This window comes from Zalophus californianus, chromosome 15 (genome assembly GCF_009762305.2).
Source record: "Zalophus californianus isolate mZalCal1 chromosome 15, mZalCal1.pri.v2, whole genome shotgun sequence".
Lineage (NCBI taxonomy): Eukaryota > Metazoa > Chordata > Mammalia > Carnivora > Otariidae > Zalophus > Zalophus californianus.
In genome coordinates this window covers 70487551-70512689 of record NC_045609.1, presented here as the reverse complement: position 1 = coordinate 70512689, position 25139 = coordinate 70487551, and the positions used below count along the sequence as shown (strand labels likewise).

The 25139-nt window shown below is 44.9% G+C and overlaps 1 protein-coding gene across 1 annotated transcript in view; it reads left to right on the top strand.

The window, feature by feature from the left end:
- Positions 1 to 25139, top strand: part of LOC113920198 (guanylate cyclase 2G-like) — a 66042-nt gene that overhangs the window by 17389 nt on the left and 23514 nt on the right. Inside the window, 13 exon segments of the mRNA XM_035724135.1 lie at positions 5389 to 5714; positions 6956 to 7304; positions 8830 to 8939; positions 11356 to 11573; positions 12394 to 12415; positions 15148 to 15365; positions 16490 to 16629; positions 16726 to 16866; positions 17251 to 17414; positions 19515 to 19652; positions 21820 to 21932; positions 22625 to 22715; positions 23248 to 23319. Coding sequence (XP_035580028.1) covers positions 5389 to 5714; positions 6956 to 7304; positions 8830 to 8939; positions 11356 to 11573; positions 12394 to 12415; positions 15148 to 15365; positions 16490 to 16629; positions 16726 to 16866; positions 17251 to 17414; positions 19515 to 19652; positions 21820 to 21932; positions 22625 to 22715; positions 23248 to 23319 — 2102 coding nt within the window.

Below are 25139 nucleotides of genomic sequence, written 5' to 3'. Positions count from 1 at the left end.
GGGATCAGGAAATGAAGGGAAGTAACATGTCCCAGGCCACACAATTTGTGGTGGAGTTAGAATTCAGCCCAGGCCATCTGCTTACAACTTGAGTGGTTCTCTTGATTTTTCCCTTACTAGTGAGGAGGGATTAGGGTTTAGGAGGATGGAGGGGGGTTATGTGACCTTCCCAGGACCATGAAGTTTGTCAGTGGTGTCCCTGGATCCATTACCATGGTCTTGCTGACTCCCTGCCCCAGCCTCTTTCTTCAAGACTGCAGCTTCTAGATGTGTTAGGACAGACTCTGAAAAGGGAAGGTTTTGGTTAATTAATGGCACTGAACAGAAAGCAAGCTGTGGTCCTCAGGGAACTGTACTATCTTTTAAGCTCCTGGCATGAGCGTTCAGGAGGCTGAGCCTCTGAGTTCTGCAGTGATACAGGTGTTAGATGCCATTTACGGCTCCCAGGATAGGCGCTGAGGCCTCACTCAGGTCTGGGCTCTGTTTGGGGATTGAAAGTCATGCTGCCCAGAATTCGAGAGATAAGCGATACGATAAGATGAAACAACATTAGAATATTTGGGATCCCAGAAGAAGAAGAAAGAGAGAGAGGGGCAGAAGGTATATTGGAGCAAATAATAGCAGAGAACTTCCCTAACGTGGGGAAGGAAACAGGCATCAAAATCTAGGAGGCACAGAGAACCCCTCTCAAAATCAATAAAAATAGGTCAACACCCCGACATCTAATAGTAAAACTTACGAGTCTCAGAGACAAAGAGAAAATCCTGAAAGCAGCTTGGGAAAAGAGATATGTAACCTACAATGGTAGAAACATTAGACTGGCAACCAGACCTATCCACAGAGACCTGGCAGGCCAGAAAGGACTGGCATGATATCTTCAGAGCACTAAACGAGAAAAATATGCAGCCAAGAATACTATATCCAGCCAGGCTGTCATTGAAAATAGAAGGAGAGATAAAAAGCTTCCAGGACAAACAAAAACTAAAGGAATTTGCAAACACAAAACCAGCCCTACAAGAAATATTGAAAGAGGTCCTCTAAGCAAAAAGAGAGCCTAAAAGCAGCATAGATCAGAAAGGAACACAGATAATATACAGTAACAGTCACCTTCCAGGCAATACAATGGCACTAAATTCATACCTTTCAATAGTTACCCTGAATGTAAATGGGCTCAATGCCCCAATCAAAAGACACAGGCTATCAGATTGGATTAAAAAACAAGACCCATAGATAGGCTGTCTGCAAGAGACTCATTTTAGACCCAAAGACACCCCCAGATTGAAAATGAGGGGGTGGAAAACAAATTACCATGCTAATGGACACCAAAAGAAAGCTGGGGTGGCAATCCTTATATCAGGCAGATTAGATTTTAAAACAAAGACTGTAATAAGAGATGAAGAAGGACACTATATCCTACTTAAAGGGTCTATCCAACAAGAAGATCTAACAATTGTAAATATCTATGCCCCTAACGTGGGAGCAGCCAATTATAGAAGGCAATTAAAACAAAAGCAAAGAAACACATTGACAACAATACAATAATAGTGGGGGACTTTAACACCCCCCTGACTGAAATGGACAGATCATCTAAGCAAAAGATCAACAAGGAAATAAAGACTTTAAATGAAACACTGGACTAAATGGACTTCACAGACATATTCAGAACATTTCATCCCAAAGCAACGGAATACACATTCTTCTCTAGTGCCCATGGAACATTCTCCAGAATTGATCACATCCTAGGTCACAAATCAGGTCTCAACCGGTACCAAAAGATTGGGATTATTCCCTGCATATTTTCAGATCACAATGCTTTGAAACTAGAACTCAATCACAAGAGGAAAGTCGGAAAGAACTCAAATACATGGAGGCTAAAGAGCATCCTACTAAAGAATGAATTGGTCAACCAGGAAATTAAAGAAGAATTAAAAAAATTCATGGAAACCAATGAAAATGAAAACACAACTGTTCAAAATCTTTGGGATACAGCAAAGGCGGTCCTGAGAGGAAAGTATATAGCAATACAAGCCTTTCTCAAGAAACAAGAAAGGTCTCAAATACACAACTTAACCCTACACCTAAAGGAGCTGGAGAAAGAACAGCAAATAAAGCCTAAACCCAGCAGGAGAAGAGAAATAATAAAGATCAGAGCAGAAATCAATGAACTAGAAACCAAAAGAACAGTAGAACAGATCAACAAAACTAGGAGCTGGTTTTTTGAAAGAATTAACAAGATTGATAAACCCCTGGCCAGACTTATCCAAAACAAAAGAGAAAGGACCCAAATCAACAAAATCATGAATGAAAGAGGAGAGATCACAACCAACACCAAAGAAATACAAACAATTATAAGAACATATTATGAGCAACTCTATGCCAGCAAATTAGATAACCTGGAAGAAATGGGTGCATTTCTAGAGATGTATCAACTACCAAAATTGAACCAGGAAGAAATAGAAAACCTGAACAGACCTATAATCACTAAGGAAATTGAAGCAATCATCAAAAATCTCCCAACAAACAAAAGCCCAGGGCCAGATGGCTTCCCAGGGGAATTCTATCAGACATTTCAAGAAGAATTAATACCTATTCTCCTGAAACTGTTCCAAAACATAGAAATGGGAGGAAAACTTCCAAACTCATTTTATGAGGCCACCATTACCCTGATCCCAAAACCAGACAAAGACCCCATCAAAAAGGAGAATTACAGACCAATATCCTTGATGAACATGGATGCAAAAATTCTCACCAAAATACTAGCCAATAGGATCCAACAGTACATTAAAAGGATTATTCACCACGACCAAGTGGGATTTATCCCTGGGCTGCAAGGCTGGTTCAACATCCGCAAATCAATCAACGTGATACAATACATTAACAAAAGAAAGAACAAGAATCCTATGATCCTCTCAATAGATGCAGAAAAAGCATTTGACAAAGTACAGCATCCTTTCTTGATCAAAACTCTTCAGAGTATAGGGATAGAGGGTACATACCTCAATATCATAAAAGCCATCTATGAAAAACCTACAGCGAATATCATTCTCAATGGGGAAAAGCTGAGAGCTTTTCCCCTAAGGTCAGGAACGCAGCAGGGATGTCCACTCTCACCACTGCTATTCAACATAGTATTAGAAGTCCTAGCCACAGCAATCAGACAACAAAAAGAAATCAAAGGCATCCAAATCAGCAAAGAGGAAGTCAAACTCTCACTCTTTGCCGATGATATGATACTGTATGTGGAAAACCCAAAAGACTCCACCCCAAAACTGCTAGAACTCATACAGGAATTCAGTCAAGTTAGCAGGATATAAAATCAATGCACAGAAATCTGTGGCATTCCTATACACCAACAACAAGACAGAAGAGAGACAAATCAAGGAGTCGATCCCATTTACAATTGCACCCAAAACCATAAGATACCTAGGAATAAATTTAGCCAAAGAGGCAAAGGATCTGTCCTCAGAAAACTATAAAATACTCAGGAAAGAAATTGAAGAAGACACAAAGAAATGGAAAAACGTTCCATGCTCATGGATTGGAAGAACAACTATTGTGAAGATGTCAGTGCTACCTAGAGCAAGCTACACATTCAATGCAATCCCCATCAAAATACCATCCACCTTTTTCAAAGAAATGGGAACAAATAATCCTAAAATTTGTATGGAAGCAGAAGAGACCCCGAATAGCCAGCGGAATATTGAAAAAGGAAAGCAAAGCTGGCGGCCTCACAATTCCGGACTTCCAGCTCTATTACAAAGCTGTCATCGTCAAGACAGTATGGTACTGGCACAAAAACAGACACATAGATCAATGGAACAGAATCGAGAGCCCAGAAATGGACCCTCAACTCTACGGTCAACTCATCTTTGACAAAGCAGGAAGGAATGTCCAATGGAAAAAAGACAGTCTCTTCAACAAATGGTGTTGGGAAAATTGGACAGCCACATGCGAAAGAATGAAACTGGACCATTTCCTTACACCACACACAAAACTAGACTCCAAATGGTTGAAAGACCTAAACGTGAGACAGGAGTCCATCAAAATCCTAAAGGAGAACACAGGCAGCAACCTCTTCGACCTCAGCCGCAGCAACTTCTTCCTAGAAACATCGCCAAAGGCAAGGGAAGCCAGGGCAAAAATGAACTATTGGGATTTCATCAAGATAAAAAGCTTTTGCACAGCAAAAGAAACAGTCCACAAAACCAAAAGACAACTGACACAATGGGAGAAAATATTTGCAAATGACATATCAGATAAAGGGCTAGTATCCAAAATCTATAAAGAACTTCTCAAACTCAACACCCAAAGAACAAATAATCCATCAAGAAATGGGCAGAAGACATGAACAGACATTTTTCCAAAGACATCCAAATGGCCAACAGACACATGAAAAAGTGCTCCACATCGCTCGGCATCAGGGAAATCCAAATCAAAACCTCCATGAGATACCACCTCACACCAGTCAGAATGGCTAAAATGAACAAGTCAGGAAACGACAGATGTTGGCGGGGATGTGGAGAAAGGGGAACCCTCCTACACTGTTGGTGGGAATGCAAGCTGGCGCAACCCCTCTGGAAAACAGTATGGAGGTTCCTCAAACAGTTGAAAATAGAGCTACCATACAAGCCAGCAACTGCACTACTGGGTATTTACCCCAAAGATACAAATGTAGGGATCCGAAGGGGTACGTGCACCCCAATGTTTATAGCAGCAACGTCCACAATAGGCAAACTGTGGAAAGAGCCAAGATGTCCATCGACAGATGAATGGATAAAGAAGAAGTGGTATATATACACAATGGAATATTATGCAGCCATCGAAAGGAATGAGATCTTGCCATTTGCAACGACATGGTTGGAACTGGAGGGTGTTATGCTGAGTGAAATAAGTCAATCAGAGAAAGACATGTATCATATGACCTCACTGATATGAGGAATTCTTAATCTCAGGAAACAAACTGAGGGTTGCTGGAGTGGTGGGGGGTGGGAGGGATGGGGTGGCTGGGTGATAGACATTGGGGAGAGTATGTGCTATGGTGAGTGCTGTGAATTGTACAAGACTGATGAATCACGGATCTGTACGTCTGAAACGAATAATACAATATATGTTAAGAAAAAAAAGAAGATAGCAGGAGGGGAAGAATGAAGGGGAGTAAGTCGGAGGGGGAGACGAACCATGAGAGACGATGGACTCTGAAAAACAAACTGAGGGTTCTAGAGGGGAGGGGGTGGGGGGATGGGTTAGCCTGGTGGGGTATTAAAGAGGGCACGTTCTGCGTGGAGCACTGGGTGTTATGTACAAACAATGAATCATGGAACACTACATCAAAAACTAATGATGTAATATATGGTGATTAACATAAAAATAAAAAATTATTAAAAAAAGAAAGTCATGCTGCCCAGCCAACATTAATTCTGACACTCTTTACTAGTATGCTGGTGACTTGGCTTGAGGCTGCTAACCTCGCTGTGGGCTTCCAGGTTCCCTGGAACATCTCCCATCCATTCAGTATGCAAAGGCTGGGTGCAGGCCTCCAGATTGCCATGGACAAGATCAACTCAGAGACAGTGGACCTCGGAAGCTTCAGCTGGGAATTCACTTATACCAACTCAACTTGCAGCATCAAGGAGTCTCTTGCTATTCTCACCAATCAGGTCCAGAGACAACAGATTTCTGCCCTGTTTGGACCAGCATGTCCAGAAGCAGCAGAGGTAGAGTATAGCCTTCTAAAAACTTTGGCTGGTTTTCGTCGGAAGGGATGGTTTTAAAGGTGATGGGACAGACTTGAATAATCTCTTGGCAAGGATGACATTATTATAAATAATAACTATGTAGGGTTTGGATACCATTTCTTTGAGATGTAATTAGACCATGTAATTAGAACAGGTAATATTCTCTTGAAAGAAAGGCTTTCAAATCAATAATTGTTAGTTCACTCACTAACTTGTAGATAGATGTTCACTAACAAACTCGTCGATTATTTGGACATGGTGCTGTTGTGTGTAGACTCATACTATTCACTCGAATGTTGTCAGCCACATGGCTCAGGAAAATTAAGTAGAAAATGAATGTTTTGTTTCAAGCAGAAAAACATCATTTGTTTGTGTAGGTTTCCCTTTGGTGTGTGTGATAAATCATTCAGTGATGTTGAGAGAAAATGGGAAAGAGTGAAGTATGACAGATTGCTATAAACTGGGGCAAGCAAAGAAGACAATCGAATGACTTGTATCTGTTTAGTTAATGGGATTAGCTTTGTGGAAGTCCTTGGTATCTTGCCCTCTGAGAGGTGTGGATGCAAGGTGGGAATAGGAAAGAGCATTATGGCCCTCACTCTCAAAAATACTGCATAACTGTCATTAGTGGCTGCTATCAAATGAAGTTCACACTTGAACTTGGATCTTGGTCTCTTCTGGAATTTTTCTTCTGACACGTTTCTAGCTGTCCAGAGCCTACTCATTCTTCAAAGTCAAGTTCAAATGCCATGGAGTCTTTCTTCACTCCTCTGCCCTCACCCCTCATATCCCTAATTCCCCAATCAGAAGTAATTTTTTACTTTTCTTAACTCCTGTAGGTCTATAGCCTATAAATATTGAAGGGTATATTCAACTCTGAAACTATTTTTAGATGTCTTAGCTCCTGTAATAAGTGATCATAAGCTCTTTTAAGGGCAAGATCTCCAAAGTTGGTTGTAAATAGTAAGCTCCTAATGAAAAGTATTGAGAAGTGAATAAGGAAGAAATAAGTCAACAAATGCTTGCTGTGGTTATTCTTGTCCTTTGAGGTTTTGCATCCTCAAGATGGATCCAAAACATTATCATCAATATTCCAAAAGAGAGCGTCCAGTATGACCCACAGACTTACCAAATTCTAAGTTTACGTAGATACCTTATGATAGGGTTTGAGTGTAGTGTAAACTGAATTATGGAAAGACATCCCTTTGGTTCCTTTCAAGATTATTGGCTTGCTGGCCTCAGAGTGGAATATCCCTGTGTTTGACTTCACTGGACAAATGGCAAAACTGGAGGACAACTTCTTATATGACACCCATGTGACCCTTGTGCCACCCAGGCACAAAATTGGTGATGTGCTCCAGAGAAGTCTCCAGTACCTGGGCTGGAAACACATTGGGGTGTTTGGAGGTCACTCTGGGCCTTCCTCCTGGGATGGAGTGGATGAATTGTGGAAGGTTGTAGAGAATGGACTCAAAACCCATTTCACTATCACTGCCAGTGTGAAATACACCAACAATGACCCAGCGTTCCTTCAAGAGAATCTTAGAAGCATGTCATTGGCTGCCAGAAGTAAGTAGGAAAGAGTCTTCTGTTGCTTATGTTTAGAGAGCCAAGTAAGAAAAGCAGATTGTTTGAAAAAAAACAAAGAACTCCTCATTTTTCTATGGATGTAAGCAGAAAGAAACGGGGTGCAAAATTAATGATACACAAAGCATCACCAACAACAAAGTCATTTTTTTTAAATCTACAGTGAAATCCCTGGTGCTATAGTGTTATGATGCATAGAATAGGTTCTGGAAGCATCTACCAGGTGGGCTGGGTCCTTCATTTGGGTTATTGTTTAGAGCACGGGCTCTGGAGGTAAACAGCCGTAGGTTTGAAACCAGCCTCTGACACTTTCTAGCGGTGTGCTCTTGAGCAAATACATTAACCTCTCTGTGCCTCAGATACCTTCCCTGTAAAATGGAGACAATCTTCCTACCTACGTCATAGAATGGTGAGGATTAACTAAAGTCATGCCTGTTGAGTGCTGAACATAACTGGTCAGCATAAGATAGCAATTATTCTTATTGTGGTACTTAAGAGGCTCTCCTTTCTAGCATGATTTAGTAACTGACTCTTTTCTGTTCTTCAAATAAATTAAGCCCTTTATGGCCTTCATGGCCTTGGGACTTGGAGACTTGCTGATCCCTTGGCCTGGAGTGCTACCTGCCACCCTACCCCACTCCACCCAGCACTCTTTCTGTGGGTAGCTTCCTCTTATCCTTCCAGATTCAGCCCAGAGCCCACCTTGTCTGAGGGGCCTTTTCTGACTGCCTGCTGTGGAGCAGTACCCCACCCCCACCCCACCACTCACACATTAATATCAGAACCTCCTTTCCCCTCACAAACCAGAACCTTACATGCTCTCTCTAACTCTTCACTTGTATGCTGTGTGACTGTCAGCTTCCTGAGGGCACGGGTCTTCTCTCGTGCCAACTGCTGTATCCTTTGCAACACACAATTGGGACTCAAATAAGCAGACTCTCATTTACCTCATTTAAAAAATAAGTCACTGCTTCAGTTGGGTGTCCTCAAAATGCATGCTGATGTGTTTGGAGGGAAGAAAAGCGGATGGCCTGTCCCTCCTCCTCGTCCCGCATCCAGACTCAGAAGGTCTGAATGCTCCTGATTCTGGGTCATCTATGAACTCCTCCTAACTGCTGTGTGGCTGATGAGTCACAAGCCAGATCTGTTGCTCTGAGCGAATTAAATGAAGAAACTAGAGCACAGAAGTGGCCACCAGTTTTGTTGGCTTGTACTTTGGGACAGACCCGCAGTGAGGATTTTTGGGCTGCAGGGTGAAAGCTGCCAGCCTGTGGACTGTGGACGTGGTTCAGGAAGTGTCCACACTGGGGACGGTTTAGGCATTCCTGTTTCCTCAAGCTTGCTCAAGGAAAGAGAAAGTTCAGGTCTCATTTGCTCATTTGGAGTGGCTTCAGGCCACACTTTTTAAAAATGTGTGTGTGTGTGTGTGTGTGTGTGTGTGTGTGTGTGTGCGCGCGCGCGCGCATGTGAGCATGTGCCAGTGACTGACTTTGTTTTCTCTTCTTAGTTATCATCCTAATCTGCAGCTCAGAGGATGCGAAAATTATTCTGCTGGCTGCAGAGAACCTGGGACGCAGCACAGGAGAATTTGTCTTCATTATTGTGCTGTGGTTGGAGGTGGGTGCTGATAAGCCCTCAGTGACCCCCTCAGTAAGAAGTAACAAGTCGGGGTCCCTGGGTGGCTCCATCAGTTGAGTGTCCGACTCTTGGTTTTGGCTCAGGTCATGATCTCAGGGTCATGGGATTGAGCCCCACACTGGGCTCTGTGCTCAGCGGGGAGTCCACTTGAGATTCTCTCTCTCCTTCTCCCTCTGCCCCTCCCCCCACTCGCGTTCTCTGTTGCTCACTCTCTCTCTCTCTCTCTCTCTCAAATAAATAAATAAAATCTTAAAAAAAAAAGAATTAACAACTAGGGAACACTTGCTATGTGCCAGATGCATTAGCTCACTGAATACTCACTACTACCTTATGAGCCAGGTACACTTATGTCCTCATTTTATGATCGGGACACTGAAATGGAGCTCAAAGAACTTACCCAGAGTTCTTCTGCATAGTGAGTGAGAGGTCCCTGTTGGAGCCCCAGCAAAGGCCTGGAAAGACCAATATACTGGTTCCATAAGGCAATTCTTAAGTGGTTTGGTTCATGTGGTAATGATCAGGATGGCTAAAATGTACCACATACCTCCTCTAAGTTCCTATACGTACACATATTACTTGTCCTGTTGCACTCAGTATTCTGAGAGACCCATGAGGCAGATATTCCAGCCTCAATTTACACCATCGTGGCACTCATTTCCAACAACCTTGGAAGGTAGACATTATTAGCATTTCAAAGAACCAACCGGAGTCTCCGATAACTAAGGTACCTTACCCAAGAGCTCAGAGCTCCCCAGTGGCATAGCTGGTCCTCCACACTGGGTCTTTTGGACACTGGGACTGAGCCGTTCACCCCAGTAGCTCTGCCTTATGGAGTGCTGACTTGTACCAGGCCCCACCGTGAACACTTGATATACTGAAACCCATTTTAGCTCACATCACCCCACGGGGAGGTACTTTTTATTGCCTTCATTTTATTGATGAGGAAACTGAGTCCCTGAGGGCAGAAATAACTTGCCCAAGGCCATGTGACTAGGAGGAGGGAGAGCTGGTATTCAAACCCAAGTAGGGTGGCCTCAGGGTCTGTCAGCACATCCCACTCGCAGTCTTCTAAAAAATGCCACATACATTTAGCTATGGACACACTGTATAATTTTTATAGCAAATTTATCTTTCTAAAGTGAACTTGGTTTGTTTTATTTATTTTTTTAAAGATTTATTTATTTGAGAGAGAGAGCACGAGTGAGGGGAGGGGAAGCAGGAGAGAATCTTCAAGCAGATTCCCCACTGAGCAGGGAGCCCAAGGTGGGGCTTGATCCCATGACCCATGAGATCATGACCTGAGCTGAAACCAAGAGCTGGACCCTTACTGGACTGAGCCCACCCGGGTGCCCCATAAAGTGAGCTTGTTTTATATAATCATGAGCTGAAACAGAGCAAAAGGGAGTGAAGAAAAATGTATAATAATATTCTGGAGTTCTTTTATCTTTTTATCAAGAAGTATTTTGGATTGCCCAAAGTGTCTCAGATTTTTCTGGGCAGCCAGCTGGAATTCTAAACATATGCCAGACTTCCCAGAACGTCCTCCTGCCTCTCTTGGTTATTGCTGACCACCTTTTCTCTTCACTTCTGTCTCCTCTGCCTGCTGCAGCCAGATGAGGAGAGGCCAGGACAGGTCTTAGTACTGGCAGGGAAGCCTTCAACCCCCTCGTCACTTTCTCCCCAAGCCTCGACAATCACATTCCAACTGGCTTACAGTGGCAGAAAGCTTATAGAATTAAAAATATACCATACAACGTCCATGCAATTGAATTCACGCTAATTTAAAAAAAGGAATAGCATAAATTCATTCTATAAAATATCCCCAATATAGGCTTCCTATATGGGGAAAAATATCAAGGTACAGAACAGCATTATACTGTGATATTATTTACATAAAATGTACACACATGCACATACACACTCCTCTGCACAGGCCTAGAACGGTTGGGTACCTCTCGGAACAGACAGGAGGGAGCCGTAGGGAAATCAGGAAAGGCCTGCATGTATAGATACATACAGTAAGTGGGCACTACTTTCATAATAGTAATAATATAGATAATAACAATCCTAACAAACCACTGAAGCCACAAGCAGAAAATTGAGAATTAACAGTCCTCAATTTTTCAAGCTTTTTGCCACCCTTTGGTACAAGGTAAGCTTTCTGCATCTTAGCTTCTTGACACCCCAGGTAAGCTTTTATTCCTTATTAGTCTTATTTGGCTTCCATCCCACTGCTTCAGTGCTGGCTTGAAAATGTGGACGCGTGGCAGGCCTTCCAGAGTCATTGTGTTTCCGAGGATTACGAGGAAGAGATTCGATCTGACATTGTCTTTAAGCAGTTCTGTTGAACAGGGATATGTCCTACGATGGCGACATTTATTTCCTTGTATTTTAGGACAGCTTTTGGAAGGAGGTATTGACAAATCGGAAGGTGACACACTTCCCCACGGTCTACGAGTCAGTGTTTCTCATAGCCCTGGACTCCTATGGAGAAGGCCCCGGACATGCAGGCTTCTGGAAGCAAGTCTACCAAAGGCTGAGGGGGCCGCCCTTCTCCAGCACCATCTCCACAGAGGAGCAGGTCTGGTGTGGGGCCTTCCTGCACAGACCCCTGTCCCCTTCTTGGAGAATATTTGTGTTTGGCTCTGCTAGTCTCCCTCTTATTTCCCCTCTGCTTGCCCCACACCCCTAACACACACACACACACACACACACACACACTTTCTCATCTTCCAGAGCCCACAATAAATAGTAGTCTGATGCCATCTTGTGAAATCTGCACCCCACCATCACAGAGGAGGACAGAGGTTGCTGGGTGAAATGCCGGTGGCCTTTGGAGTTAGAGACCTGGGCTCCCATCCCAGTTCTTTCATTTACTAACTGTGGGCCTTGAGGGGGAATTTCTTAACCTCCCTACACATCTGTCCCTTTACCTGAAAAATGAGACTCCTGAGAACATCTGTCTCTGGGCTGTGGTTTTGAGTAGCTAATAAACCAGTGCATAGAAGGGACAGAAGAGATCCCGGTGAACTCAGGCCCCATCAATTCCCTTTCCTGGCAGGATGCCAGGACCAGGGGGTGTCAGAGATGTGGAGCTAGGAGAGGTCAAGGCAAGCAGATGGTGGAGCACAGGGAGAAGACAGTCAGGAGAGAGATAAGCAGCCAATCTGATCATGAGGGAGATCCCTGACTGTGTGGGATGATGGGGCAAAGTGTCTGATTCCCACAGAGAATTTTTTTTTAAGATTTTATTTATTTATTTATTTATTTGACAGAGAGGGAACACAAGCAGGGGGAGTGCGAGAGGGAGAAGCAAGCTCCCCGCTGAGCAAGGAGCCCGATATGGGACTGGATTCCAGGACCCTGGGATCATGACCTGAGCTGAAGGCAGATGCTTAACAGACTGAGCCACCCAGCCATCCCTCCCACAAAGAATTTTTTATAGAGACACCATTGCCAGAGCTGGAGCTACTCGCAGAGTGGGGCTGATCTGACCTGGAATGTGATGATGGGTCACTGATGACAAGGGTTCCATTAGGAACAAGGTGGCCCATTGTGGATCCTAACAAGTAAGATGATCAACTGATAAATATTTGGGGAGTCATCTACTAAGTGTTAGTTCTGTACCAGGTTCTATGGGGAGAACAGTGCCTAGCCCTTAGTAGGCACTTGTATTTTTGTTGACTAAATGAATAGAACATATAGTGAAGACCTACTATGTGCTTTGGGAGTGGGGAATGGTAGTATACATATTGTACCTCATTTAACTATCACACTCACCATGACAGTGGCTTTCTCCTCATTGTGTAAATAAGCGAGGTGAGACTCAGGTTCAGAGAGGTTATGGAACTCAGCCCATGTCTCACAGCCAATAAAGCAGCTGAGCCAACCTGGCTCCGAAATCTGCCCTCTTTCAATTAAACCAGCCTCCCTCCCACCCAGGGTGTTAAAGAGTTGCTCCTAGATCATGTGATCTAATTGGGAAACTGAGGCCCAAAGAGACAAAGTGTTGTCTGTGATATCCAGGTTTGACAGCACAGGCCCTGGGGAGGTGGGGGGCCCTCCTCCCCCCTGGGGGATGATTGAGACCAGGTATGTGTGAGGGGGTGAAGAGGCTGGAGAGAGAGTCCCCTCCCACCCCGCCTTTGTCACCCTCGCTGAAGGTGAGCCCGTACCCTGTGAGACATGCCTCGTGAGGTCATGCCAGGATCTTCCCCATCCTGCGCCCTCCCTGATGGGGGGGTACTGGGCCTGATTCTTGACTATCAGCTTCTAACGATGGGTCTGCCCTCTCTGGCTTTCCTCGAGGAGCCACCCTGTGTGCTGACCTGCTGCCACCACCTTTCTCTGCTTCAGTTTTCTCATTTCTAAGACAGAGATCCTACCTCCTGCCACAGATAGTAATCACAGCCAGAACCAGTCAAGGGCTTACCTTATACCAAACTGGGTACTGAGAGCTTCTGTGGGCTGTCTCGTTTAATCCCCCCACAACCCATGAGGCAGTCCTATTACTATCTGGATTATATTATACAGGTAAGTAAACCCAGGGCAGAAAAGTTATGTACTTGCCCGGGGAGACAAGGTCATTAGATGGTGGAGCCAGAAATCATACTAAGGCCTGCCTCTCTCTAGGGGCTCAGGTTCTTACTGTTGGGTTAACACTGAGGTGTAGTGCTCATCAAATGCTAGGATTTGTGTTTTCTTTGACTTATCACTCACTTAATAAATTACAGCCTAAACTTTGTCCTGAAACTTAAAGAGGATATAACCCAGACCTGCTCCTTGGGGTTTTCACAGACTCAGTTCATGTGTACTCCATCAACTCCTTTTCCAAGTGGAAATATTAACCAGCTTCCCCCCTTCCTTTTCTTGATGACCCTGAAGGATTTGCTTAAAAAAAAAAAGGGAGGTGGGGGTGAGGAGTGTGTCTTCCTGCTCTTGTTTTATTCCCCCTGCCAGATCAATTTATTTCCTCTTTCCAGCCCTTTAAAAATTCCTAATGCTAGAATTAGTGGAGGGTGTGAGGGCCAGCAGGGCCCTTTAAGAGAGCCCAAGGCATGTCCCCTTGGGGTTCTGGGGTGCCTGAGCTTTCCAGGACTCAAGGCTGGAGGCCCCTCACTCCTTCCAAACTGGCTTCTGTTCTCTTCTGTGCTGGAGGACTGGCCCTTAACAGAGTTAGGATACAAGTCTCTGCTTCTTGTATTCATTTCTGCCACATAGTGGCCAGGACCACAGCCACAGAACTAGTTGGTGCTGAAGGTCTTTACACCAATCGAAAAGACGACCTTGGCCAAGGAGGTCAAATTAGGAAATGGAGATCCCATCCCCTCTTTGCACAGTGAACACAATTCCCGCTGCAGGCAGCAATGTTGGTCATCGCATTTGCTCCAGCCCCTCTCTGCAAACCTTAGCAGGGAGCTGTGCTCAGCCCCCAAGTTCAGGATGTCAGCATGCGTATGCATAGCAAGGCAGCATGGGCTGCTGGGAAGAACACGGCCCTTGGGGCCCTGTAGGCCTGCCTCTCTTCCTGGCTCTGAAAACTCAGGGGAGTCTGCCTCCCACCTCTGCTTGTTAAGGAGTGGATGATGGTGCCTCCCCTGCAGGGTCCACTGGGACTAGATGTGTGAAATCACCAGGACTTGCAGTGCTGGGCACAGAGCAGGTGCCTAATAAATGGTTATTTTGTGTCCTGCCCCCAATGGGAACAAATCAACAATAAGCCCTATGTCGGACCGTGTGTCCTTAGTCGCAGGTGTGTCCTTTGTGCATGGTTGAGCGCATCCTAAGCAAGGACAATGAACACACCTGGGCCAGGATGGGGCACCATGTCAATGCCAAAACCAGGAGGGAAGGGGCTCACTAAGAACAAAGTTTGCAAACTCGTGCCTGGGGCCTGGCATGTCATCTGCCTCGTTTTGTCACATCTGATTATTGTAGAGAAGCATAAATCTTGGGTTTTATGTGAAAAAAAAACTGCTTAACGACTTCTTTTTCTTTTTTTTTTTAACGTTGGACGGGCTCCCCAGCATAGGCCTAACGACGTACATCTCCCTGCCCACAGTGGCCTTTGGGCCACGAGAGGACTACCTCTGAACCATCTTCTTTTTCTCACACTCCTCCTTGACCCTTTCTCAGATTCCCTGAAATGGCAAAAACCTCACGGCTGGCTCCTGGTGGCTGCGAGGAGGAGGTTCTGCTGCTGGTGGGCTGGCATTTCGAGCCCCATGCACCTCTCCCCTCCTCATCATGGGCATCTTCTCTCTTCCCAGGAATCACCGGTCCCGTGTTTGTAGACTCCCAGGGAGAGAGGCATATGAATTACTCAGTTCATGCCCTATGGAAATCCAGAAACAGGACCCTCTTTCTTCCTTTTCTTCAACATGACAGCTATCAGAAAGTAATCAGGTCCTGGGCAGGACATTCCTCCACATGTAGATGGTGCTACAGGAAGGGACCTGGGAGGGGAGGGTGGTGGTGGGGGAGAGGGTCCTGCTGGGAGGCCAGTTTGGGATTCAGCTCCTGGAACCCACCACACAGGTTGTCTGTAGCTCTCTGAACTCATATGAAGATCAACTTTGGGGTTTAAAATAATTTTGCCCTTGATGGTGGGTGTGGCTCAGCCACTTCAGATTCCAGTTTAGAACACAGCACCCCCCACCCCCCCCCCAAGTGCACCTCCACGGGGACCTGGGCCTTCTCTGACACCGCAGCCAGGCAGGTCTCCCTGGCCTATGATCTCAGGGAGAGGCCCTGGCCTAGGGGTGATGGGATACAGTGCCCCCTTGCAGGGTTGAATCCCCAACCAGCTGAACCCACTCACCCAGGCAGCCCGATTCCCAAATCCAGAGCTTGGTGGACACCAGGACCTGGCTGTTGTTCTGGGTTCCCGAGCCTAGGAATCCCTAGAAAAATCCATTTTTTTCTTTCAGCTCTGAATCAATGAGAAAACTGAAAGGAAACCTAAACCTTAATTGAATTTCTACTTGTCCCCACTGTCACCACCACCCCTAATCCAGATTTGATTTGACACTTTTTTCCTCCCTACTCTCATGGAATTTTAAAGTGCCAAAGTAAGTTGGCCCAGGAAATGCAATAACGATGGCAAAATAGATCCTCAGTGTTGTAGGAAGAGGCATTCTCCACGTGGGGGGTCTGTGAAAGGGCAAGGTGCTCTATAACAAGATTTGTCTATATCCAACATGGGAGGAAATCCCAGTAGCCCCGGAGAGTTGGCAGATCGTTTTTAAATCAAAAGTGACAGGGTTTAAATCAAAAGTTTAAGTCAGCTCTTTTACCCAACAGAAAGATATTGCCCTTCCATGAATTAGATCATCTGCAGGTGAATTTGGAGAGTCTAGGTGAGGTGCGGAAATTGGATGGGTCACCAAATGTTTCAGTTAAGAGACCAAGGCCTGCTTCTTGCAAATGACACGCATGTTTTAGTTGCTCCTGCTATGCCTAAGGTTGAGACAGAGTAGAATAAATCAAGCGAGCCCTGACTTTTCATTGTCTTTTTTTTTTTTTCAAAGACCCATGGGGAATTTCTCCAGGATTCGTTGGCCCCATGGCTCCCTTTCTGAAGACAGACCCAGCTGTGAATTTTACAACGAGCTCTGTGAACCCGCACCTGCTTCTACAGGTCAGGGAGGGTGCTCGGAGAAGGCGGCAGGTAGGGATTCTCCACGGGAGGGGGGTCTCAGCCTCAGTGGTGCTGACATGTCAGGCAGGATGCTTTTTGTGTGGGGATGTGTCCTGTGCACTGTAGGATGCTTAGCAGTGCCCTGGGCCCCCACCCACTACAAGCCAGCAGCATCCTCTAGTTGCAGCCACCCACCCCCGAAATCTCCAACATCGCCTGCCTCCCCTGCAGAGAACCTCAACTCCAGGGAAACCTGGCTCCTGGGATGTGAGTCTCAGGGACTTCATTTCTAAGGAGTTAGAGAGAGTCTGAACAAGGGAGTGTTGCCTGGTGGTTAGGAGCCCAGGCCTGGAGTTGGATGGATCATAACTGAGAACAACTCTAAGGAGAGCACATAGGAAATGTTCAGTCACCACCATTCTCTACAATGGACATTTCTATACAGAGGGGGAGGTGAGTGTAGTTGCCATGGGAACCGGAGGGGGGCGTCAGAAAAGAATCCTTGGAAAAGACAAGTCTGAGTGGACCCAGTATATCCTAGCTTGGGCCCCTGCCTTTGAGGCACCTACTTGGCAGGACCAGCCAGGACCCCGGATGTGCTCACTTCGGTTCTTCAGCAGGCTGTAGTAATGACATGTCTCTGCCCTCCAGGTGTGACTGCTGTGATCCTCACAATGACCCTCCTGATTACTGTCCTGGGAGCTGTGATCATAGGTCTGATTTTAAGGATGCAGAGTGGAAAATTGCAAAAGCAAAATAAAGACATTTGGTGGCAAATCAATTATGATGACATCACCGTTCTGCCCCAGAACAAGGTGAGGCCACACCTAGCCCAGATAGCCATTTTCTGCTCACTGCTAGTGATTTCCAGAAGGGAACTCATCTAGGAGTTTCTGAAAGCTGAGGCTGAGTTATTTATAAAGTGGGTGCTTAACAGAGTCTTAAGACCCGCATTCTGCTTCTGGGCCTCCCATTTCTCCTTGGTGAATATCTTTGGGGGACATCATTTCTAGGCATCAGTTTTTCAATACTTTAAAATGATCAGATGGTCCCAAAGGTTCCCTTCAGCTCTATTACCCTGTGGGCATAAGAACCCATACCTCCTGTTCAGACAAAGTTGTCTCCTGGGCAGCATTTAGTTATTTTCAAAACCACATTAACTCCTTGATCTACTGATGACAAAGACAGTTAAGATTCTTTTCCTCGATACACACAAGTTAGACATCGACTGCAGGCCAAACATAGTGCAAGGCATGGCGACATACCGCAAATGATGTCTTCTGAGGAAGGCAAGCACTCTGAGAGACGTCTGTCTACCTGGTAAGACAGAAGCCCCGCAAACGAGAGTACATGTCTCAGCATCGTGAAGGCTTCAGAAAGGAGGTGACATTTGGGAAGAGCGGTTTGCTAGTGGGGAGCAGGAGAGAAGTAACACAGGGTGTGCTAAGATGTGGGGCACTCAAGACGGGGAGGCTTGGCACACATTTAATAAGCATAACGCTATTTGATAAGTATATAACATTTACATAATTTCAAAAAATACTACTGTGACCATCTCTTATGACTTAGCATATTTTCGCTTGGAATTCTGAAGTGTCTTTTCTTCCTTTCCTTTTTTTCTTTTTCTCTGTTTTTGTCATTAATATTAAACAGTGCAATCTTTGCAAGTGTATACTGATTATTCTGGAACATTTATTGCCCTACTGGAAACGTTAGTGAGAAATGTTTTTTAGGGTAGAAAGATAGACTTGGGTTTCTGTAGTTTAAGAAGAACTCTTTGTTCCTGGGGGGAAGGAGAGGAAGTGGGGCTCAATTTTACCTTTATCTCAATTTATTAAAAACCTACAAGTGCAATGAATTTTATTTTAAAGATCAGTCAGTTTAGAAGTTCAGATAGTACTTGCTCGGGAGTACATGCTACTCAAGATATTAAGAGAATAATAAGAATCTATGTACTTGAGCAGATGTATGAATCTTAAATGGTTCAAAGCAAAAGAAAAGTGTTCTAGAATGTTGTTGCTTGTCAAAAAAAAAAAAAAAAGCACCAAGGTAGACCAAAGTATACAGGTTTGTTCTAACAGACATTTAGGTTGACTTTAAAGATGAGGAATACATTATTGTCAAGATCAAACATTTCTCTCATGTTATGTATCTATCATTCCTGTTATATAGGCTTTATTTTCAAAATTGTCATTGTGGTAGTCGTTTCTTTTTATTGGTATCCTTATATGTACTATTCATTCAATAAGTGAGTTAGGACTTTCAAAAAAAAAGGTGACTTGGAGGTACCAAAGTCAAGGAGGCTCCAACATATGAAGACCAGATTGGGATTCATTAGCAAGTCATTTTCAAATGTCCCTGGGGATTCTGGGGCTCACTGGTCTGGCCGGGGGTGAACAATAGATTGAAGGTGGAGGTGTGACAGAGAAGAATCCTGAGCCTCCTTCCCTCTTCAACCAAAGCAACTCTGCTTTGTCCTACCTGGTTTCTGCATTAGGTTTCCAGGTAAGACTCTCCTTGAAAAACAAGGTTCCTCTGTGTTAAACGCATTCTTTAGGTCTTGGGGAGACACTGGGGGTATGAAATAGAGCGGTCATGTGGTTAGATGCTCATTTAGAAAGAGGACTCTGGCATCAAGTAACACATCTAGGTAAGTGCCAGAGCCAGAACTTGAATTTGGGCAGTCTGACCCCAGAGCCTGAGCCATGACGCTGTCTGTGGTGGTATGGACACAAGAGGGACGTGTCGCAGGGAAGCACTCACACTTTGGGTCAGAGGATCAGGATTTGAATCCTGACTCTCCCATGTATTAACTGTGTGACCTTGGCACTCATTTTCTTCACCTGTAAATGGTACAGTCTCTTCAGTACTTGGTCATGCTACTGAAAACAATGGAACTGCTTCCTGTCTTACAGCCATCTCAGAGAGGCACACCTGTGTCGAGAGGGGACAAGAGTCATTCTTCTGGTATGATGGTTTCTGGGGACGCCAGTTCCTTTGTCAAGAGCCAGCAGGGGGAAGAGCTCTTTTATGCCCCAGTAGGGCTTTACCAGGTACTCCTGAGGGCAAAGTGGCTGCCTGTAGGTCCTAGTGTGTGTCTCTGTTCCATTCTCTACATGTCCTTTCTGTCTGGCAGGGTATTGTGAATAGAGGAACACTCCAGGTAAAAGCCAGGGTAGTCCTATAACTCCAGACTTGTGCTTCTCAAACTTGAACTTCTAAAGGAGCCGTAACGGTCCGGGGTGTGGGAGAGAGGCTAAGAAAGGCAGGCAGGGATTATGCTTCAAGCTTCAGCAACTGCCAGTCCTTCTAGCACAGCAACAACATTACCCACAACGGATTCCTCAGTGCAGAATAGCAAGGATGCAGTAATCCATGCTCTAGGACGACAGTGTCCAATAAGGTACCCATTCACCACATGAGGCTAAATAAATTTAAATTAATTAAAATTATATAAAATTTAAAATTAGTTCCCCAGCACCCTAATGTTTCATAGTATTCACTCCTTTAGAAGTTCAAGTCCCCTGGGTGAAAAATATGTGAAGAAAGAAAACCCCTATATTTATTCTTTGAAATGGAAATCCTGGAGAGTAGGGGCAAAAGCTCCAAGCAAGGGGAGACTTGTTCTTTGCCCTAAACTGGATTTAGCAAAGATTGGAGCCAAAGCTTTCCTTATGCAACTGAACTTATTTTTCTAAATATTTACTTGGGTTTTCCAACTACAAAAAACCATCCTGGATATCATCCCTCATCAAACGCTAAGGACCTTTATGAGTACAAAACTATTTTTTCTGAAAAATTTTATTTCTTTATTTAACAGAAAGAGAGAGGAAGAGCATAAGCAGTGGGAGTAGCAGAGGGAGAGGGAGAAGCAGGGTCTCTACTGAGCAGAGAGCCCAATGTGGGGCTCCATCCCAGGACCCTGGGATCATGACCTGAGCCGAAGGCAGACGCTTAACCGACTGAGCCACGCAGGTGCCCCCATAAAACTGTATATTATGGTCAAGTAGCAATTTAGAGATGGCGGCCAACAATCCACAGCATATCCGTATTGGTTAAGCCCCCTGAAATGTTTGTCCTCCTTTCCCTCAAACACCATCACTGGGGTCCCCACCTCTGTGGCCCATACGATGGTGTCCAAACCCTTTAACACAGGCTTAAGGCTCTCTACCCAACCTACTTTCAGAAAAATTGTTTCTCCTGGCTTAAATCCTGTACTCACCCAATGGGTCTTGCTGCTTAGACCATGTGTGTTTTGCCCTCAGACAATGCCATGCCTGCCGCCCCTGCCCCACTCCATCTGGTACCTTCTTGTCCTTCGGGGTTCAACTTAAGCATTACTTCTTCCAAGGACCTTCTCCTCCATCCCGCAGGAGTCCCTGCATCCATGGAACTCCCATCACAGTCCGGAGTCTTTTGCAATTAACCCCATACTAAAAGTGGCAGATCTTGGTTGACATTTAAATCACATGGAGGCTTACCTTCTCTTGTGTCCAGATTCTCTCTCTTCTTCTATGCCAATTTTTCCAGGTTGTCCTGTGATTTGTGGTGAGTGATGGACTCTCTAAAAGCAAACTCAATAGTAATGACAACCAAGAAGATAGGCTACTGACTGAAAGCTTGATCTGTGCCCAGCTTTGAGTTAACAGTGTTACATATTTTAACTGACTGAACCCTCATAAAAACCCTATAAGATGGGTTTTATTTTTAATCTCCATGGTACAGATGAAGAAATGGGAGCCTGGAGAAGCGAAATCCCTTGTTCAAGATTATGTAAGCAGTAAGTAGTAGAAATAGGCTTGAACCAGGTATCTGATTCCAGACTTACACTTAAGACCTCAGCTCACTATTCCTCTGAATGAAAATGAGATATTACTGTATAATAGAAACAGAGCACCCTTAGAGGCAGATGGTCAAATTCTGGCTGTATTACCTACCAGTGTGTGACCTTGGACAAGTCACTTAACCTCAGTGATTTCATCTGGAAACAGGCTAAACATACCCACCTCGCAGGACTGTGTCGTCTGGTAAATGAGATCTCATGTGTTGAGCAACTAGCTGAGTGCCTACAGCTGCCCTAGGGCTGATGTGGGAGCTTGATGGTCCCTTTCGTAGGTGGGTTTCTTGCCGGTTTTCCTGCTTCCCTTCCTAGTCTTTTCTGAGTGGAGCTTTTTCTGGATCATCTAGATTAAGAATATCCCACTTTGTCTCTCGTTCCAGGGAAACCATGTGGCCATCTGCTATGTTGGTGACCAAGCTAAAGCCTGGGTCAGGAAACCATCTGTGCTGCAGGAAATCCGGCTGGTAAGGCGCCTGCCCTTGGAAGAGAGAAAGTAATGATGTTCTCTGGCTCTCTGCTGCCAGCTCCTGGTTCTCATCTGGAAATGCCCCAGGCCACAGGATCAATGGTGGGAAGCTGCTTCCCTTACCTTGGCCCACTACCCCATCCCCTGACAGCCCAGACATTAGGCTTCAGATCCTTTAGCCTGACCCAAGCACCTGAAATCTGGGACCCCTTCCAGCCTTGCTTTTTCTCCTTAATTTTTCTGGTCTTAATTCTACCTCTCCATCCTCTGTGTCTCCATCCTCTCTGCTGCTCACCTCCCTCGAACCTGGTCCTTGGATAGAGTCAGATTCATGGAGTCTGATTTCTTGCTCGAGATCTGTGACCTGGCATGCCCCTCCCCCCACTGGCATTGACAGCCAAGAACATCAGGAAGAAGGGCCAGGTTTATGGTTTTAGGTTAGACTTTGATCATTCCTCTAGTTTATTTGCTAGAGGAAGGCTGCCTGGATATACCTCCCAGCTCTGCCACTAAGAAGTTGTATGATCTTCAACACATTGTTTTACTGTTTGAGCATCAGTTTCCTCATCTGTGAAATGGGAGCAGTCATAGTTCTTTTCTCACCTTTTCTCTGTGTGAGAATTAGCTGCATGTATGTCAAGCATGTAGCAGAGCTCCCGGCACAGGAGACATACTGTAATCATCAGCTACTATTATTATTTTCATGGGTATGAATTAAGGCACGAAAACATTGTCCCTTTCTTTGGTATTTGCACAGAACCACCCAACATCTGCATTGTCACCCAGTATTGCAAGAAAGGGAGTCTTAAGGCAAACAAACTAGTACATCTTACCTAGGGTTTGATTAGTAGCAGCTAATAAAGAACCTTATCGATGTTTTGCCCTTCATCCAAGAACAGTTCCTCTCGGGTCTAATCAAAAGACCTGAATTATCTCGTTGGGCCACCGGCAGGGGATATGATTAGCAGTGGAATTGCCAACAGTCTGGTTTCCTTTGCTTTGGGTGGAAATTGTCTGAGCCTGTTAGCATCTCTTAAGACATTATAATCACTTCCAAATTATGTTTCTGGACTCATCCTACCCATGGTATGTGACCATCAGCTTTATGTTAGGAACAAGGAAGTATTTAAAAGACTCCAGACCAGGTAACTTTGTCAACATTGAATCGGGTTATGATATCTCCTGGGAAATTTCCAGTACTGGCTGTCGAGTACTCTGCCTCGGGGTGTAGTAGTTCTGGTCGAAATCATCCAATGTGTTAGAATCAAATCCATTCAACATGCGAAGCTCCCTGTGCTTCCAGTGGAGCCACTGGTAGTAATTCGAATAACTGTTTTTTCAGAATGTTTCGAGAAACTCAGATAAGGAGATGGATTGGATGTTCAAACTCTCCTTTGCTTATGACATACTCCATGTAAGTATCATGTAAACCTCATTTAAAGAACAAATACCAGTGTTTTTGAGTTGTTCTGTGTCTTGGGTTAAACTGAACTGTAATCTTTCCTGAAAATTCTCTCTTCCTCAGATCTCCTCGAACAAAATGATTCCACTTCTAAAATTCACCGCTTCAATCAGATTTCCCATTCTTTTCTCCCTCCCTGATTCCAAGTAAATAGTGAGAAGTATTTTACACTAGAGTTGAAAGGGGTGCTGGGCTTATCCAATCAGGAAGAAGCGAGATATTTACATTTCAGGCTGCAACTTTTTACCCCAAAGAAAAGCTAATTACTAGACCATGAAGCAAGCTGGGGAGGAGGGTTCTTAACACCCCTTCCTTCTGCCTAGTTTTTGATTCCTCTCCCCAGAAAACAGCCACAAATCTGTCGAGCTAAGAGGTGGGCTGGGGATGCAGACCTGGGAAGATGTATAAGCAGGCAGGGTCTTTACTTCGGGCAAAGAGGGCTGTGGTGTCTGCAAAACAAGATTAATAATAACGGTAGTAGTAGTAGCTAAAATATATTTAGTGCTTATTTTTGCCCACTTTCTATCACTTTGTGTGTATTAACTTATTTAATTCTCACAACGAAATATAAGGTAGAGCTATCATTCTATCCACTTCACAGATGGAAGGTGAGTCGTAGGGCCATGTCAGTGTGGACCAGCCTCCTGAGGCTGTCCTCCTTGCCCTCGGCTACAATCCAGCTGCTCTTTGTAAGCTCGCTGTGCCTGCTTTCGCCATCAGAGGGGACCACTCCAATGACGTGAGAGTGGGTCTCAGGGAGGAAGTCCCTCAGCCTGACACACGGGCAGCAGGGCAGGGCTGGTCAGCATCTGTCAATCAACAGCCCATTCATCAACCAACAGACTCCTCTGGGCAAAACCTGGCCTGGGTGTTGGGAGGGACACAGGGTGAGACATACAGTAGAGGGCTGGTGGCTCTTGGAGTGACTTTGGTAAGTCACTTCCCCTCACTGGAGGGGAAGCTTCCATGTGGGTTTAAGAGAAGAGGCTGGTCTGATTGATATCAAAGAACCTTCTTTTTTTCTCTAGGATCTAATTGCTCTTTACTTCTGAGAAGTTGTCTTACTTGTGAAACTTCGGTGTCTTAGGCTTTAGTGGGAAACCAGCATATTGTCATTACCAAGAAAGGCAGACAATGGAAGCCTCCCATAACAGATCCTCACAGACGACCCTGGGCCACCACTGTTTGTTAGTATTTCAGGAAGACTTCACTGAACATCTCTTGAGGGTTTGCCTTACTCTAGGCACTTTCATAGGAGGACAAGGACTTGTTTTTAATCTCTGAATGGATTAAAATCTAGCTACAGAAAAAAAAGTCAGGAAAGGTACATGTAAAATTAAGTGGTGGAACGGTTAAAATTAGGAGGCTCTGATGTGGCATCCTCTCCTACCCTGGGCTCCTCCTTCCTTCCCTTCACCCCCTTTCCCTTCCCTCCTCACCAAGCCCAGGGAAGTACTCTAGACTCTGGGGATCTGCCTCCTGCTGCTGACATCATATATATTGCCTCTGAAGAGAAACTGGTAAGTTCTCCCCAGGTAAGGTATGGAAAACAAATAGATTTAGCTTTTTCAGTTGGCATTTGGTTTTCAAGAGGTATTAACCCAAAAGTTTCCCTGAAGAAACACTGGGGTGGATGAGAATGGCACTCTGAAAGGAAAGTCTCCCTGGTGGTCTTCAGTCGCTCTGGGTCACTGAGTCTACCCACTGTTCCATGCCAGGGAAACCAGACAGCTTGACACCTTGCTTTAGAAGGATTGTGGTCTTCTGAAATG